The sequence below is a fragment of the Mytilus galloprovincialis genome, chromosome 1 (assembly GCF_965363235.1).
Source record: "Mytilus galloprovincialis chromosome 1, xbMytGall1.hap1.1, whole genome shotgun sequence".
NCBI lineage: Eukaryota > Metazoa > Mollusca > Bivalvia > Mytilida > Mytilidae > Mytilus > Mytilus galloprovincialis.
In genome coordinates, this window is record NC_134838.1 from 117,779,932 (window position 1) to 117,797,343 (window position 17,412).

Sequence of the window (17,412 nt, forward strand, 5' to 3'; positions counted from 1 at the left end):
GACATGTGACTGACGGAAACTTCGTAACATGAGGAATCTATATGCAAAGTATGAAGCATCCAGGTCTTCCACCTTCTAAAATATAAAGCTTTTAAGTAGTTAGCTAACACCGCCGCCGCCGGATCACTATCCCTATGTCGAGCTTTCTGCAACAAAAGTTGCAGGCTCGACAAAAAAACAATGAAATGAATATTCAATAAATATGTATCCAAACAATTTTATTTTCTGTTCCTTCTATTTTTGACATTGGCAGTAGCATAGAAATGAGTCCCTATCTTCGTTTCCTTGGCATCCCTTTCTAGTTTTCTTCTCTGAAATTAAATTCAAAAATATTTTTAGTATTGCAAATATACTTTTTTTAACAACTTTATAAGAGTATTAAGTTAAGTACTAAGAAATAGGTCAAAGAGGGAAGAAAGATACCAGAGGGACAGACAAACTCATAAATCGAAAATAAACTGACAACGCCATGGCTAAAAATGAAAAAGACAAACAGACAAACAATAGTACGCATGACACATCATAGAAAACTAAAGAATAAGCAACGCGAACCCCACCAAAAACTAGGGGTGATCTCAGGTGCTCCGGAATAATCTATCCTGTTATCTCCAAATCAGTCTAGAAATGTGTTTTTCTTTTTCTTTTCTGTTTTGATTGACTACTCAGGACAAATCAATCAGAATGAATAGTCATCCATACTGCAAGTTTCATTAAAAATTATGTTTATTAACTGGCTAGTCATCTGTCCTTCAATTTTAAACAGAATCATGGGTTTAAAACAAGAATGTGTCCATAGTACACTGTCACAGATGCCCCATCTGCACTATCACTTTCTATGGTCAGTGGACTGTGAAATTGGGATAAGAACTCTAATTTGGCATTAAAATTAGAAAAATTATGTGTACTAAGTTTCAAGTTGATAAGACTTAAACTTCTTCAAAAACTACCTCGACCAAAAACTTTAACCTGAAGCAGGACAGATGAACGGATGAATGTACGAACAAACAGAAGAACGAACGAACGGAGGCACAGACCAGAAAACATAATGACCATAAATGGAGCATAAAAACCATCTGCTGTTAGAAATGGAAGTATTAAAGTAAAAACTATCAAAACCAAATTTTAATAAATAAAATGTGTAGTGTTCTTAAAAGGTTAGATCTTATAATACCTTTTTCCAAAATTGACAAAATTAACCACATTTTCTATCCATGTCTTTTATATAAAATGTATAATCTCTTTTTATTTATCTGACTATCCCAGAGGTCAATTCATATAGTGTTAAGTCAATGAGGTGTGTGGAAATACTGCATTTGACATTACATCATTTTTTTAAATATTCATTTTACTACAGGCTCTAAAGAACCTGTGTTGCTCACCTGCATCTTCAACAATGGCAAGTTTTTGATAAAAATTATCATCATGAAAGGCCAATATATGAAAATCTATAAAAATTTAACTGACAATTTCAGTCATGATGGTGATTTGTAGATCTTGTGCTACTGGTCGTATTTCATTTTTAAAGTTTCTTTGACATTTGTATCTATTATACCTTTCAAGAATATAGGCAAAAAACACAACAGAATGGTAAAAATAATTTTTAAAGGGCAATATCCAATAATTAGTTGACTGAAGATTTTAGCAATGATGGCTTATTTGTAATTCTGGTCTTACTGATTATTTTTGCTATTCAAATTTTCTATGTTTCTTTCAGAACTTTTAAGATAATAGGCAACATGAAAAAAAATGGGCAAAATCATCATTTTTGGGCAATAACTCAAATGAGATTCAGGCCATAATGACTTATTTGTAGATCATTTTGGCTACACAATTATGAAATCACCCCATGAGAAATGGTTATGTACAAAAAAAAATCTATGTCAAGTCAAAATCTATCAATATGAAACATGATGTTTAGCTCACCTGTTTACTGGTTAACTTCCGTTGAGGTACAGGGTCTTCAGGTATGATGTTTTTAGGTCTCTTGGGAGCTTTAGGATTACTAACAACATCAACACAAGTCACAGATGGACTGTCCTCTACAGTATAAACACAACTTCCATCTGTAACAGTCAACAAATGACACAACATTAAATGAAGTTTTTCATATTATTATTTGACATAGCTTTATCTATTAACATTCTTAACATATTTCTTAGTTTTCATAAATAAAGCACTTACAAAACAAGTTTCTGAAAAGGGATTTTAATGTAGGCATTCACCAACATTTCTCAAGCATGAAATGTGTCAGTGTGATCCAAAGTACTTCTTAACAGGACTGTAGTGCTGAAATATTTATGACATAAAATCCCAGATTGCTCAGAAATGGACCTAAACCCAAAAGTACACACAAGAATGTGTTTATATATAGAAAGGTAAGAAAAGAGGTAAATTTACATATCTTAGCTGTATTCATGATTTAACCATAAAAACTAATCATAATGTATTATAAAATTGTAGAGCGTAAATTTCTGAAAATCTCACTGAAATGCGATGCAATGATTAACAAACAAATGAACTTCAAATACCAAAAATATCATCACTTTCTATGAGAATTACATACCTGTAGGATTAGCAATATCTTTCTTTTTCTTTGCAGGGGTTAAGTCTTCTACAACAAAGCTACCACTTGTTGTTGTCTTAAACTGTCTTTTACGACTTGGTGTATATTTATCAATATTTCTTAAATTGTCTGTTTCTTCCTTTTCTATTGATGAGGCCATTGTTACTTCTTTGCTTTCTTTTTTAACAACTTTTTGTTTATCTGAGCCTGTATGTTTTATCTTTTTTGCTTTAGATTTATTGTCTGATTTGTTTTTTCCTTTTTTATCACGTTTAATGTTTTTTGAGTCAATAACACGTCTAGATGATTTAGTTGTTTTGTCTATATCAGTACTGCTATCACATTCAACCATACTAGCTTCACTTTGAGTGTTACTACATTCCTCTTTTACTTCAACATCAGTTTCCATCTTGAGGCTGTTATTTGAATCCTCTAACTCTTCCCCTTCATCACCAGATTCATCAACACTTTCATCCTCATCTGACATAGCTTCCATGTCTGATGCATCCTGGTCCTTTTCTTCGTCCAGACTTTTTACATCATTTCCAGAAAACTTGGGTTCAACTCTTATTTTACTGAATTTCTGAGCTACTTGAGGTAACTTCTTCTCTTTCTTGTCAGTGGTAGCAGAACTCTGTTCACCTTTTTCTACTTTCTGTTCACCTTTCTCTACTTTATTATCAAAATCTTCTCCCTGAGAAATGAACCAATGCACAAGTTTATAAAACATCTTAAGATGATACTTGAAATTTTATAAAACATTTTCATCAATTAATAAAGAAATCTAAATGTATGACATTTAAGTCAAATTCGTAAATTTCATGTGATGAAAATGAAATCACTGAACCATGAAAATGAAGAAAGTACAATTGACATATGCCATATGGAAAATTTATAACATGAAGAATCTGTATCCAATCTATTACCTTCTGCAATATAAAGATTTACACAAATATTTTAGGCCGTCACCACATAATTAACATCCATACATTCTCTCATTCTGCATTAGGCAAGAAAAAAATAACATGACCATAAGCAGGTACAGATGCTTTCTGTTGTTTTTATAGATACTTTGGAATATATACACAATGATTCAAAATGGATAGTGACTGGCTGCCAATAAATGTATGTATCCAATGTATATTCAGATTGCTCAAATAGCACTGTTGTTAGATATATATAATACAGTGTATCTTACCTCAGTACCAGGTGGTTTAACAAAGTAGGGTATTTTGCCTCTCTGGAAATCATTTAGAACCATCTTAGCTACTGTAGATATATCTGGTTCACCTCCCTATAAAAATATATAACATTTATAAAATTAAACACATCAAAATTATTAAAACCAACTTCTTGTGGTATTTATATTTCCTTACCATATGGTTTCTGAATCTCAGATATACTTTGGTCTATCATTAACTACTTGAGAACTGAAGTTAAATAAAATAAAAGAAGAAAATGTAGATGGAACACAAATACCCCAGCTTGTTAAAACTCAGCATTTTTTTAATTCATAAAGGGACATCAGTCAAGAACTGTGAAAGTGACACCAAACAAATTCAAACTTGTTCTGTGTTTGGTTAAAATAAGCATTATGTATAACTTATGTAACAATTAACTTAGGCAAAGTAAAGTTAGAGTGTAGAAAAAACTCTTCAAAATTTTAGAATAGTTAGTTTTAAAAATAATTACATCCATAAAATACGATAAGGCTATACAAATAACTATAAAATTGAGAATGGATCTATGGAATGTGTCAAAGAGACAAAAACCCAATCAAAGAGTAGAAAACAGCCGAAGGCCACCGATGGGTCTTCCTCACAGCGAAAAAATCCCAACTTGGAAGCATGCTTTAACTCTCCCCCTATACCTCTAGCCAATAAAGAAAAAACAAACACAGCAATATGCACAGTAAAACTCAGTCAAAAAGAAGTCTGAGTACGATGTCTGAATAGGTAAAAAAAGAAACTAAGCAAAATGACAATGATACGTAAATTAACAAAAGAATACTAGCAGTTACTGACATGCCAGCTCCAGACCTCAATTAAACTGATTGAAAGATTATGTCTTCATCATATGAAAATCAAGCACAATCCCTTTAGTTATGGGTTGAGTATCATACTACATCAAACATGAGAAGAACTTATTTTCTCTTTTGAATTGTTTCACATTGTCTTATCAGGGCCTTTTATAGCTGACTATGCGGTATGGGCTTTGCTCATTGTTGAAGGCCGTACGGTGACCTATAGTTGTTAATGTCTGTGTCATTTTGGTCTCTTGTGGTCAGTTGTCACATTGGCAATCATACCATATCTTCATTTTTATATATTACCTCATACTTGAGAAGAACTTAACTCATATCATGCCAATCACTGGTTTTTGAATGAGTGTTTTTTTTCCAATGCAAAGACCATATGAGTGAATCAATATTAAAACCAAAATATGCCATCTTTAACGACCTGACAACAGTATGGTAACTATATCCCTTCTTAATAAGTCTAATAAGTCTGTTAAAGGTTTGGTTAGCCTTTAGTGCCGACATTTTTGTGCTTTGTGAGGAATATTACCATAAAAGATATACACTACCTTGAGAAGCCTGCCAGATTTGCGACAAATCTGTTCTAAGAAATCTTCATGGCTATCCCAACTGATAAGACTGTATGTTGTTTTTATGTAATCTGTTTTCACTCTTTTCAGCATGGCCTCAATGTAATCTTCTGGGGTTTTTACATTCTCTATTCTTACCTAAAAATATATTGAATACAGCTGTAGGGCAAAAACATCTTATTTCATGAGGGGAAATTAATGATTTTTTGAATACTTGACTTTATAATGTTTTTTTTTTATTCAAACATAACCGTTTTTTTTTTAATTTTAACTTTTTTATATTTGTTAATTTTATTCTGTATGTTTATACACTGTTACTATAATGTTGATACTTACAACTCCTTTAAGAACAAATTCTGTTGGTGTTTCAGCAGTAGGGTATACTACCCCAGGACAATCTACCAAATATATCCTTCTCATCAATGCCACATATTGCCATACCTGTCATATCAAAATATATATTAATAGTATGCTACCATAGCTGTCTATAGAAATAAAAAAATGTAAAAAATGTATAGGACTTCAAAATTTAAAAGAAAATTTAGAGATTTAAATAGTATCCTTAATCAAAATTGGGATTTTCATTGATCAGTATAAAATTAGAATGCTAGATAACTATACTGCTCTATATAATAATGAAGTAGTGTCATTTTTTACGCCTATTGAATAATAGTAAAAATATCTTTATAAAGTTCTATAATTAATTTATTATAAACGTTTAAATCTTGAATTTTGATAAAGGAATATTATTACATAAGTTAAAATCTACACTTTACTTTTTATATTGAGTTCATGAATATTCAAAAGGTTCTTACTTTAAATTACGTATTTGATTGGTCATTGTCATTTTCGCGGTCAATTTATATTTGGTATTGACCAGGTAGATAAATAACTAACCTTTGTTTCACCAGCTAGAGGTGCTACTTTACAAACTTTCTTTGCTTTCAGAGTATTTATAATGGAACTTTTTCCAACATTAGGATATCCAATGAACCCTACACTGATTTGTTTCTTGTCAGAGTGCAACTAAAAAAGATAAAAGATTAAAACATGAAGTCTTATCATAAAAGGAAGGTGATCCAGAACAAAATGCAAAATCAATGAGTTAGTTAGTCATGATTATCAACTAATGAACAAATAATCAGATTAACATCTGCACACATAACAAAAATTAAGCTGAACGACTATTAAATTTCAAAATAACAGATTAACAGTATAACAGTATGATATAACAAAGGGCATTTCGTAGCACTATGTGCTAGCCACTTAGTGGCAAGGGCATGAAAATGGTAACCTGTCATTTTTCTCTCTATCAAAGATTAGTTCATTATTTAATAATCATGATAATGGTTTCATTAATGATTATGATATGTTGTAATACCTATATATATGTTTACACTTTATAGTAACAGGGGCATGAGAATGGTAATTTATCATTTTTTTTCTTTTCTTTCAAAGATTAGTACATTATTTAATCATGATTATGTTGTCTAATGTCAATATACATTTTTTTATGCTATATAGTAAACAACGATTTAAAAAAAAACAAAGATCAAGCTCTATTTATGCATTTAACTAACCTTTGCAAATTGTCTCAGTAGAGTAATCATAGCTCCTTTACCAAATGGGTTTGTAATACTAGCATGGAAAGCCATTGTTGGATGTTCAGCAGATAATATAGCTACCCACTTTTGCTGAAAAAAATAATTAAATATGTTCTTTAACAGGCTCTTAGAAAGTGTTTGCAAATTGAAGTCTAAAAATTTCCATCTGTTTACACTGTTTGGCAAAAAAGTGAAATATTTTTTCTAATTTGAGAAACAAAATTTTGCTTTTTGTGTGTTTTACTGTGCATGTACTGACTAGGTGTCACGGATAACCTGTATCTTTCTTTTCCATTAGATATGTGAAAATCTTGTTCTATCTTGTTTATAGAAATAAATAAAATCAACAGTAATTAACTTCTCCCATTTCCATAGAGTTAGAAATAAATTTAGTGTTGTCTATACCATTAAAATTGGAGCTAGTAATGGTTTATGTATTGCCTAGGTCACACATTCAAGGATTTGACGCCGGATTAGCTACAGATACAATATGGCATTCGTGGCAATCTGTATTAGTCCGAAGATTTCCGTATTGTAGCTGTTGTCATATGGAGTACTTGTATATCCTTGACAATTTTTGAACATGTGCAAAATTTGACCACAGATCAAAGAACCCTTGAAAACCTTACTAAACTGTATAAGAACTTACAAGTTCATTTTGGTCCCTATCAAAACTGTATTAACCCTAATTAATTCGTAGGCCTGAATGATTACTACGGTTAGTTCTGGAGAACTACATACTAGTTTAGTTACACCATGTATTCGTAAAGGTGACAATACAATCTGTTTCAAGTTTGTCAATGAACGGCACAATTTCATTACGTTGCAATATGGATAGATAGGGATCAGCCAGGGTAGGACAGTCTGTTACTGTCTACTGCGTTACAACACGACAAGATATGGAATATTACTGTCCAGGACAAACTGACATAAGGATTCTTTAAAAATTTCTCTCTATTTATAGGGTCCAACGTATTCTGTTTCTTGTTGTTGAGGAAAACAACATTATCCAACATGAATGATCAACAACTGCTTCTTATATTATATGGCTGGAATAGGATATTGACGTGGCACAAAATTCCAGGGCAGTAGTCCAGCTTCTTGAGGGCCGACAGAGGTGACCGGAGTCAGAGTAGATAGTGGACAAGGGATGGACTACCTATCCATGGTCAGTATGAGTCCCTCATTACTGAATTTTGTGTGAAAAATACAGTCACATTCAAGAACTTTGTAAGAATAGTACCTAATAATCAAGAATTGCTGCATGTCATTGGTCCCAGGATAACGAAGAACAACACATGGTCAGGCCATTCATTAGGAGGCGGTACCCGGTACTTTTACCCTCCTATGCTATTGACAAGTACCGCCTAAATGTAGGAATTTTTATATAAGATATTCATGGAATAAATTGAAAAGTACCTCCTAGAAACGTGGAAAGTACCAGTCAACATGAAAGATAATGAAACCCCTGCATGGTACAGATGTGAGACCAATAAATGATTTATTTAACAAAACAAAACAAAAATCTATGATTCACTGCCATAAAGAAATGATAAATTACAAGCTTCAGTATAGAAATGATGAACGGCTTTTATAAAACGTGGCAGTTCGTACTATTCCTTTTCAGACCTTTCTCAACCAAACTTACCCTTTCTTATACCTTAGCAAACCACTGTTTATCCACAGTACATATGCCTCGACACGTGTCGTTGTGTACTTAACCGTATCTCACTGTAAGAAACTGTATCACTCATGTCGCCAAATGACCCTTTTCCTTGATAATCAGTGGTAGAAACATCAAAACCCGTAGTCAAACCATTGTGTGTACGTATCGGACTAAGGAAACTGCATTTAGACTGCATTTCTGGGATCATCTGTGAGATTTAAACTGTAAAGGATGCGGGAGTTGATCCATGAATGTGTTACCTAGGCAAATTGCAAATTGTTGATTTTAATAAGACATTTTTCTGTAATTTATGTGGCATTATAATATGTGTGCTATATGTTGCAATAATTACTTACTGTAACCCAAACAGGAATAAGATCCACTTTATTGAGGACAAACATTAGATGTTTATGTGGTTTTTCTTTCTTCATGTATCTTTCTACCTGGTAACACCTGGTTCCCATTGGATCTCTGGCATCTAACACCTGTACCACAACATCTGATGAATCTATTACCTGATGGAAACAAAAATTAATTTACAGGATTTTTTCCATTATCAAATCAGGAAATTCAGCATGTTGGTACATATAAATAAAAGAATATGTGGTGTATACAGCAACACTTGTACTGATTATCAGGCCATTGAACACATTGCCAAAACAAGTAAAACTGTGAGCTAATGCTCAAGAAGATACAGTGGCTTTGATAAATTTGGTATACAGTAAGTTGGTGAGCTGTGAATTTGAATTTTATATGGTATAGCAAGTTTACATGAAGCCTGACAACAAACTATTGAAGCTCTTATATGCAATTTCATATAAAAATTTTATCCATGGCCATTATGTGGAGGAATAAATATATAACCGGTAAACTAAGGTTAGAGAACAGAAACCAATTTCAGTATGTATGAAACTTACAGACAAACAAGGGTAAAACTTATTGCCCCCTTTGCCTAGCAGCATTAAAATAAACTGTAACTATTTAGTAACAGTACCATAGTTTTACTAAGTTATATCAGAGAGATTTATAGAAAAATATTGATAAAGTCAAGGAATTTATCCAACAACAAATAAAAAATTCATACCTTGTACAACTCATTCCATACTCTCTTTGACTGTCCAGCTCTAAATATTACTTCTATATTTTCCTTTCTAAATTCTGGTTCACCTCGTTCCAAATCCTGGTCTTTTTCAACATCATATTTCTCACTTGATTCTGTTGCTTTATTCACTAACGACTACAATCATTTAGTTTTTAAAATAATTTTACTTATAACTCTGATGAGATAGTTTACAAATGTCGTCAAAAAACAATACATCTTACAAAATTGTTTGGAAGCAGAAATTTACAATTTTTTATTTCAAATAATCTACAGCGATATTATGTCAAGACTTGTCAGTTTAAAAGCTTATATTTACTTGAATGCCTTTCAAAAGTGTTAGGATACATACTATCCACTTTAAACTGGTCAATTATGGTACAAAATGTATTAAGAAATTAGTAATTTGAATGTTTAAATTTTTTTCTTCATGATCAGAAATGATTTTAATTGATTCTTCTGACAAACTCGGAAATCAAACTGTCATGACTGTATAACTGTATAATTTACAATTTTCATGTATAATTGTTCTCTGTAATTTTTAACAGTGAGCAGAGCTGCATATCACAATAATAATATGGACTAACAAATTTTCAAAGCCAATTCTTATTCCTATATGACTAAAAATTTACTAAACCATAAATTTTAGAGCATACTATGAATAACTGAATAAATTTCTTTAGTCTCGTCAATTCAATATAAAACTCTTCATCAAGTATATATTCTATGCTAATTACAGAGTATTATGTTATTAACATTGCAACTACTAAAAATTACTTTCAATACTAACCGTTAAGTCATCTATTTTTATATTTGGCCTTTTCCTTTGTGCCTTTTTACCAAATGTTGTTTCAAAGGATTCAGTGTCTAAAAGATGTACTCTGGCATGCTGAAAGAGATAAATTAAAGATACAGAAATGCTTTTTTTGTCCCAAACACTTTTTTTTACATTTCAATGGCAAACTAAAGCAACCAAAATGAACAGCAGGAAAAAACAAAGTGTTTGCCAAAGTTAGTTTGACCAGCATATAAAATATATGGCCTTATGGTTTGTCAGATGGCTTGCTTACCATTTAACAAATGCATAATTTGATTGATATGGGAATGATTTTGCTCTACAGGGTTTGAAAGACTTTACTGTAAATATCTGCACTAAAAAAAGGATAAGTTAAATATAAGGACATATTTTCTATAAAGTGATATACATATTAGAATTGAAAACTGTGGATGTAGATATTTACAAAAAAAGTACATGGTATAGCCTATTTAGAAAATCTTGCTGGAAAGATTCAAGGACCTGGGTTGAAAATGTAAAAAAAACCAAGAATGTGTCCCTAGTACACGGTTGCTCCATCTGCACTATCATTTTCTAAGTTCAGTGGACAATGAAAATGGGCTAAAATTTCTAATTTGGTATTAAAATTAGAAAGATCATATCATATCATAAGGAACATGTGTACTATTTTTTTTTTTGTATTTTTTTGTATTTTTTTGTATTTTTGTATTTTTGTATTTTTTTTTTCATATATTGACATTTCTCCGCACAAACTACTAATGCCTCATGTTTGTCTTCTCAAAGTGAAGATACACTTACCGGGTGCACTTGAGTCATTTTCAACATAGTATTCATTGAATAATAATACATTACACTATTTTGTTGAGTGTATTTTCTGTGTTATATTATTTTATTTTATTATTTTTATAACACTTGTTACATATCTTTTACTGTGTGTGTATTGCATATGTTATTGTTTATAATAATATTGTCTGTATCATATGCCCTCCTGGGGCCCTAATTTGGTAAATAAAAATATTCTATTCTATTCTATTCTATTCTAAGTTTCAAGTTGATCAAGCGGGACAGACAAACGGACAGACAGACAGACAGACAAGAAAACATAACGCCAATAATGGGGCATAAATATAAATAAGTAGCCACTTTCCCCCTGCCCATCCACCCAACATTACCAAACTGGATGCTGTTTAGGACCTCCTCTAACCCGGCCATATTAAAGGTACTACAACATTTGATTTCATTTGAAGTCTTATATCAATTCTTCACCCAATTTAAAGACTGTGTTATTCCTTTACTTGATATTTGATTTTCAGTTTAAACATATTTTTTTTAAAAGAAATTGGCTGAAACCTAATTTGAGATTTAAAGAAACATGTATGTGTTTTGTTGATATAGTATACACAGTAATAACATATTATACATACTTTAGCAGTTTCATTTAGTAAAGTAATAGGTAATTTGGTCTGCTTCATTACAACTTTATATGGATCATTTTTTACTTTGGCCATTTCATCCTGGAAATTCTGTAATGCTGTCTGTGTGATCACTCTTGTATTTCCTATAAAGATATATACTCACACTGTAAAGTTGAAAACAAGTCTTTAGAAATTTATTACCCAGCACTTATTCCAAATACGGACTTAATGTTATAAGCATATACATGTAATGTAGTTTTCAATAAGAAAAATATCCTTCAGTCAAACAAGGTTTTTTGTGTATTAAGAAATTTATAATTACAGCTTTGAGGTTCTATCTAGAGTACAGTAAGAAGTGGTTAAGAATTAAAGATTATATAACAGAATTCTTCTGCTGTTAAAAAAAAAAACTTTTTAAATGCCATCTATAGATATAAGAAGATGTGGTATGAGTGCCAATGAGGCTACTCTCCATCCTAATCAAACTTTTTAAAAGTAAAACGTTATACATGTAGGTCAAAGTACGGTCTCCATACTCATTTAAAAAAATACAATAAAGTATAATTGAAGTACTTCAACATTTTCCATATTCCTACAGTTGCAATGATTTTCCTTGTTCAAATATTTTACAGTTGCTCAACCACATAATGAACATGTGGACTAAGTTTCAGTTTTAATGTAACCACAACTTCATGGTGAACCCCCTTTAACCAAAACTTTATCCTGATTGGTTGGTGTTTGGAGCCTATTTCAGCTCTCTTGTGCTATTTGGTGGTAGTCAGTATTTAAACATAATGTCCCTCTACTATTGATCTCATAGTTTGGCATAAAACAGGACAAAGTCAGACAGAACAGGACAATGTCAGACAGAACAAGACAAAGTCAGACAGAACAAGACAAAGTCAGATAGAACAAGACAAAGTCAGACAGAACAGGACAAAGTCATACAGAACAGGACAAAGTCAGATAGAACAAGACAAAGTCAGATAGAACAAGACAAAGTCAGACAGAACAGGACAAAGTCAGACAGAACAAGACAAAGTCAGATAGAACAGGACAAAGTCAAACAGAACAAGACAAAGTCAGACAGAACAGGACAAAGTCAGATAGAACAGGACAAAGTCAGACAGAACAAGACAAAGTCAGACAGAACAAGACAAAGTCAGATAGAACAAGACAAAGTCAGACAGAACAGGACAAAGTCAGACAGAACAAGACAAAAGACATCATAAATGTTTGGATCTATGTGTTGTTTGTTGCAATCTCAATGATATTCAATATATACATGTATATATATCTTTATTATCTTAATATAACATTGAATTTAAGATATATTCAGTAAACATACAGTCATCTCTGAGTTGACTATATATATCCTGACATGATATGACTTATTTTGTTAAATGAATCTGATTTCTTACCAAACCATTTTCTATTAGGTTCTACCCTAGCAACAGATCCTGAGGGTAACCAGGACTGGAATGGGGCAGCCTTTATTATTTCTCCCGACCTGTTTCTGTAAAAAAAAAAAAAGACAAGTTCAAATACAGTTTTTAAATAAAATAATTTGATTCCTTGAGTACCTACAAAGGACTCACTGATTAATATCATCAATTTCACCTACTTCTGTACTCAAAAGGAAGTTGATACAATTTCAGGGAAGATAATCTTTAACATGATAATTAAAGTTAAAGTCCCTTTTTTACTGGTTTTGTTTATGATGATGTTTGAATACAGAGTGTTGAAACAAGACTTCAAAACAACATTTTAAAATTGTGAAGAAGTACACATTGAATCAGATAAAAAAGCAATTTTGAACCTCACTTTTCTCTATGGCAAGCACAGTAGAATATGTCGCTTAAAGAGTTTATCTTGATGTACAACATATTTCAATATAAAAAAGAAGATGTGGTATGATTGCCAATGAGACAACTATCCACAAAAGACCAAAATGACACAGACATTAACGAGGGGGGGCAAGGGGTTTAACTGTTATGCTGTTATGGGGTAATTTAATTCTTTGTTATCTGTTATTTTGAAAATGTATTTACTGTTAGCTGTTATTGTCTTATTCCTTGTTATCTGTTATAGGACTATTATTTTTATTGTTATCTGTTATTGTGAGATTGTTTTGCTGTTAACTGTTATTGAAAATTGGAATGTTAGCATTTTGACAGCCAATCTTAAGTAGAAATTGAAGAAAATGAACATTGTGATTTGGATGGAAAGTTGTCTCATTGGCACTCATACCACATCTTTTTATTATCACTATTGGGGTCTTTCCATTGGTGATATGGAGGTCACATATTTGCAGAAGGATTCCAGTAACAAACATCACATAAACATATTTAAAAACAGTCGGGTCCAGATACCATTCCGGTATACATTATTATTACTCTTTGAAATAAATTCCATTGTCTGTGAACATGTTTTTAGATGTAAAATTTTGTACAAATTATAGTTTTTTTTTACTTTGTTCACATTTTTCTTATAAATTATAATTTGTATTTTGACTTTGTACACATTTTTTGTACAAATTATAATTTGTGAAAATGACAATTTGTATATAAAATTTGACTAAGAATCACTTTAAGCAATGTATAACTTTTACAATAACTTATCATATGGACTTTTTTTTTATTAAAAAAAAAGCCTTGATACACTGTATATAATTTTAATTCAATGACCAAAAAATAAATGTTATGTTGTACTGTTACACAACTGTCCAAGGTTAGGCACCGACAAACATGTTTTACCCCGCCACATTCTGTATGTGCCTGTCCCAAGTCAGGAGCCTGCAATTCAGTGGTTGTTTTCGTTTATTATTTTTTAGATAAATCAAGCTGTTAAATTTCTCGTTTTGATTGTTTTTCCTTTGTCATTTGAGGCCTTTTATATCTGACTATGCAGTATTGGTTTGTTGCTCATAGTCGAAGAGGTATGATGAGCTATAGTTGTTAATTTCTGTGTCTTTTTGTCTCTTTTGGAGAGTTGTCTTATAGGCAATCATACCACATCTCCTTTTATACTTATTTACAAAATACAAAAATAGTATATATTTATCATTTGTTTGAGCATGTGAGTGAAATGTTGCCTTTGGGAATTACACGACATCTTTTTCTTTAGCATTCACACTTAGAAGTGCTACTCCTCCTCTTTGTATTTACATGAAAGAGAACCCTGACTATCAATTTTTCGATAGCTTTTTAACTGGTTCACATAATGAAAAGTGAAGCTCAGAAACTGTTGCTGCAAATAAAGATGTGTCTTTAACAGCTTCAAATATTTAATTTCTCGACAAAGTATCCTTAAAATAAGTGAATATATATGTCTCTGTTAAGGCCTAGCAATCCATACAACCAGTCATATAATAAGATGTACTGACTGTACTGTATTGGTCCTGGACCGGACTGATTTTAAAATTTCATTTACTGTTATCTGTTATTGTCCCTGTTCAATTCCTTGTTATCTGTTTTAAGCCAAATCAATTTACTGTTTTGCTGTTATTGGAACCCCCCTTGCCCCCCCCTATTAACAACTATAGGTCACCGTACGGCCTTCAACAAAGAGCAAAGCCCATACCGCATAGTCAGATATAATACATGTAGGCCCCCAATTCACAATTACATCTTCTTTTTTTGCAAGATAGTAATAGGCATCTGCTATACTTTTGTATTTTATAAATATTGCTTTCTGTAAACAACTGTTTGCCTTTAGCTTACCTTTTAGCTTTGAAGTTCTTGTACATTTTAAGCCGTTTGATTGTAGACCGGTCTCGCATGTTTGTGCCTCCTCCATCTTTTATTTTAGGACGATCTGAATAATGCAAAAAGATCATAACATTGCTTTTAATAGCACTCACAGTAGTCTAAAGTAAATCAGATTTTTTTTCTGAAAAATTGGCTTCAGCATTAACAAATTGTAAGAAAGATCACCGAAAAAACTTAATAAAATAACTTTTCCAACATCACAAAGATTTGGACTAGCAATACACTAACTAAACTATGATTAAAAAAATATTCAAAATAAAAAAAACTTATGGGTGAACGTGAAAGTTAGTGAGCATGAAAGTAGGCAACATGGTTGGCACATACATGATTTTGGACAAACAGAACTTGATTTCAATTTTCAACATGTTCAACAGAATACACCTTATCGTAGTCCGAGATTACTCTGACGTCCAACGGCTGTTTTGCCAGACAAGCTGGGGCCATTGGACGTCAGAGCTCGTCCCATATCAAAAAGTGGATATTTGCCAACCCAAAATAGATGCGCTGCTCCGTCGCTTCTGGTGCCGATTGAGGGCCTTTGAATTATATAAATCGGGCATCAATCTGTTCATTTTTCATTTATGTAAGTTTCACCTACCTGCCAACCTTTATTTTCACATATTTTAACAATTTTCACAGAGACCCATCGATTTCTGCATTTTGACTTTCATTTTCTAAGATTATCACGTGACCACGAGAAAACAGTGCAAATGACCATATTGTAACACCTCGTTCATTTACGATGCAAGTTATCTAAATGTCCGAGAGCTTCCGATTGTTATCGTGGTGGGAACTAAATGATTAATACCGATCTCCTGTAAAGGAGGTGAAAAATCGTGGTTGGCTTCTAAATGTTAAACATCGATCACCAAAAAGGAGGTGAAAAAATATAAATATTTGCATATTTGAGTCTTGAGGCCACTAACTCTCTCGTAACTTGACGTCCATTTGAAAGTGAAAGTTAAAATGCAGAAATTGATGGGTCTCTGTGAAAACTGTTAAAATATGGAAAAATAAAGGTTGGCAGGTACAATGTAGGTGAAACTTACATAAATAAAGAGATAAATGAAAAATGAACAGATTGATGCCTGATTTATATTATTCCAAGGCCCTCAATCGGCACCAGAAGCGACAAGCTGTGCATCTATTTTGGGTGGGCAAATATCCACTTTTTGATATGGGACGAGCTCTGACGTCCCACGGCCCGAGTTTGTCTGGTAAAACAGCTGTTGGACGTCAGAGTTATCTCAGACTGACCTTATCGCTAATCCAGGCTGACCCTGCCGCTTGAACTTTTGACGCATATAACAATCACTTTTCCATTGTGGCGTAAGATATTTTGTTTTATGACGTCAAAATTTTATGGGAACCTGTGTGATATCCAGTAATGGCGGACAAATAGCGATAAGGTGTATTTAAAATATGCTGGAATTCACATTTCCAAAAATAGTTTAGTCTTTGACCCCACACACAGGTTATTCCTGTCTTATAGTAATATTGTATTATTTCGTATGAAAAAGAGCAGAAAATATTAAAAAAGAAAACATAGGTTAATATATTATACAATATTTACTAAAAAAAGGGGGGGTTCGGCCTCTGAAGAACTGTAATCAAACTATCAAACTCTTATTCACCTGGGTTCAAACTATGTTTTGCTTTGTTGATGCCATCCCTCTTAGTCGGCTTCATTCCAGGTTTTCCCATTTTAATTCTATCCAAATGAAGGAACACTAGAAAAAGATAAACGTGCAATTACCGGAAGTCAATACCACATGGATTCCTCTTTTAAAGTGATGATATTCGTGTATAAAATATCCTTACAATAACAGTGTAGTCTAATAGTAGTCTTTTTAAAGTTATTATTTAACGAATAAATGAATTCAGATTTATTA

The 17,412-nt window shown here is 32.1% G+C and overlaps 1 protein-coding gene across 1 annotated transcript; it reads right to left on the reverse strand.

Moving 5' to 3' along the window:
• Positions 1 to 201: 201 nt before the first annotated feature.
• LOC143054198 (uncharacterized) lies at positions 202 to 17,309 on the reverse strand. Its single transcript, XM_076227126.1, has 15 exons — positions 17,155 to 17,309; positions 15,473 to 15,566; positions 13,172 to 13,266; positions 11,760 to 11,893; positions 10,330 to 10,428; positions 9,525 to 9,677; positions 8,797 to 8,955; positions 6,751 to 6,864; positions 6,068 to 6,196; positions 5,507 to 5,611; positions 5,150 to 5,308; positions 3,762 to 3,857; positions 2,564 to 3,257; positions 1,924 to 2,063; positions 202 to 311 (listed from the first exon to the last, which is right to left on the reverse strand). Exons 1-15 carry the CDS (start codon positions 17,222 to 17,224, stop codon positions 219 to 221), a joined length of 2,334 nt encoding a protein of 777 aa, XP_076083241.1. The 5' UTR covers positions 17,225 to 17,309; the 3' UTR covers positions 202 to 218.
• Between the last annotated feature and the right edge of the window lie 103 nt (positions 17,310 to 17,412).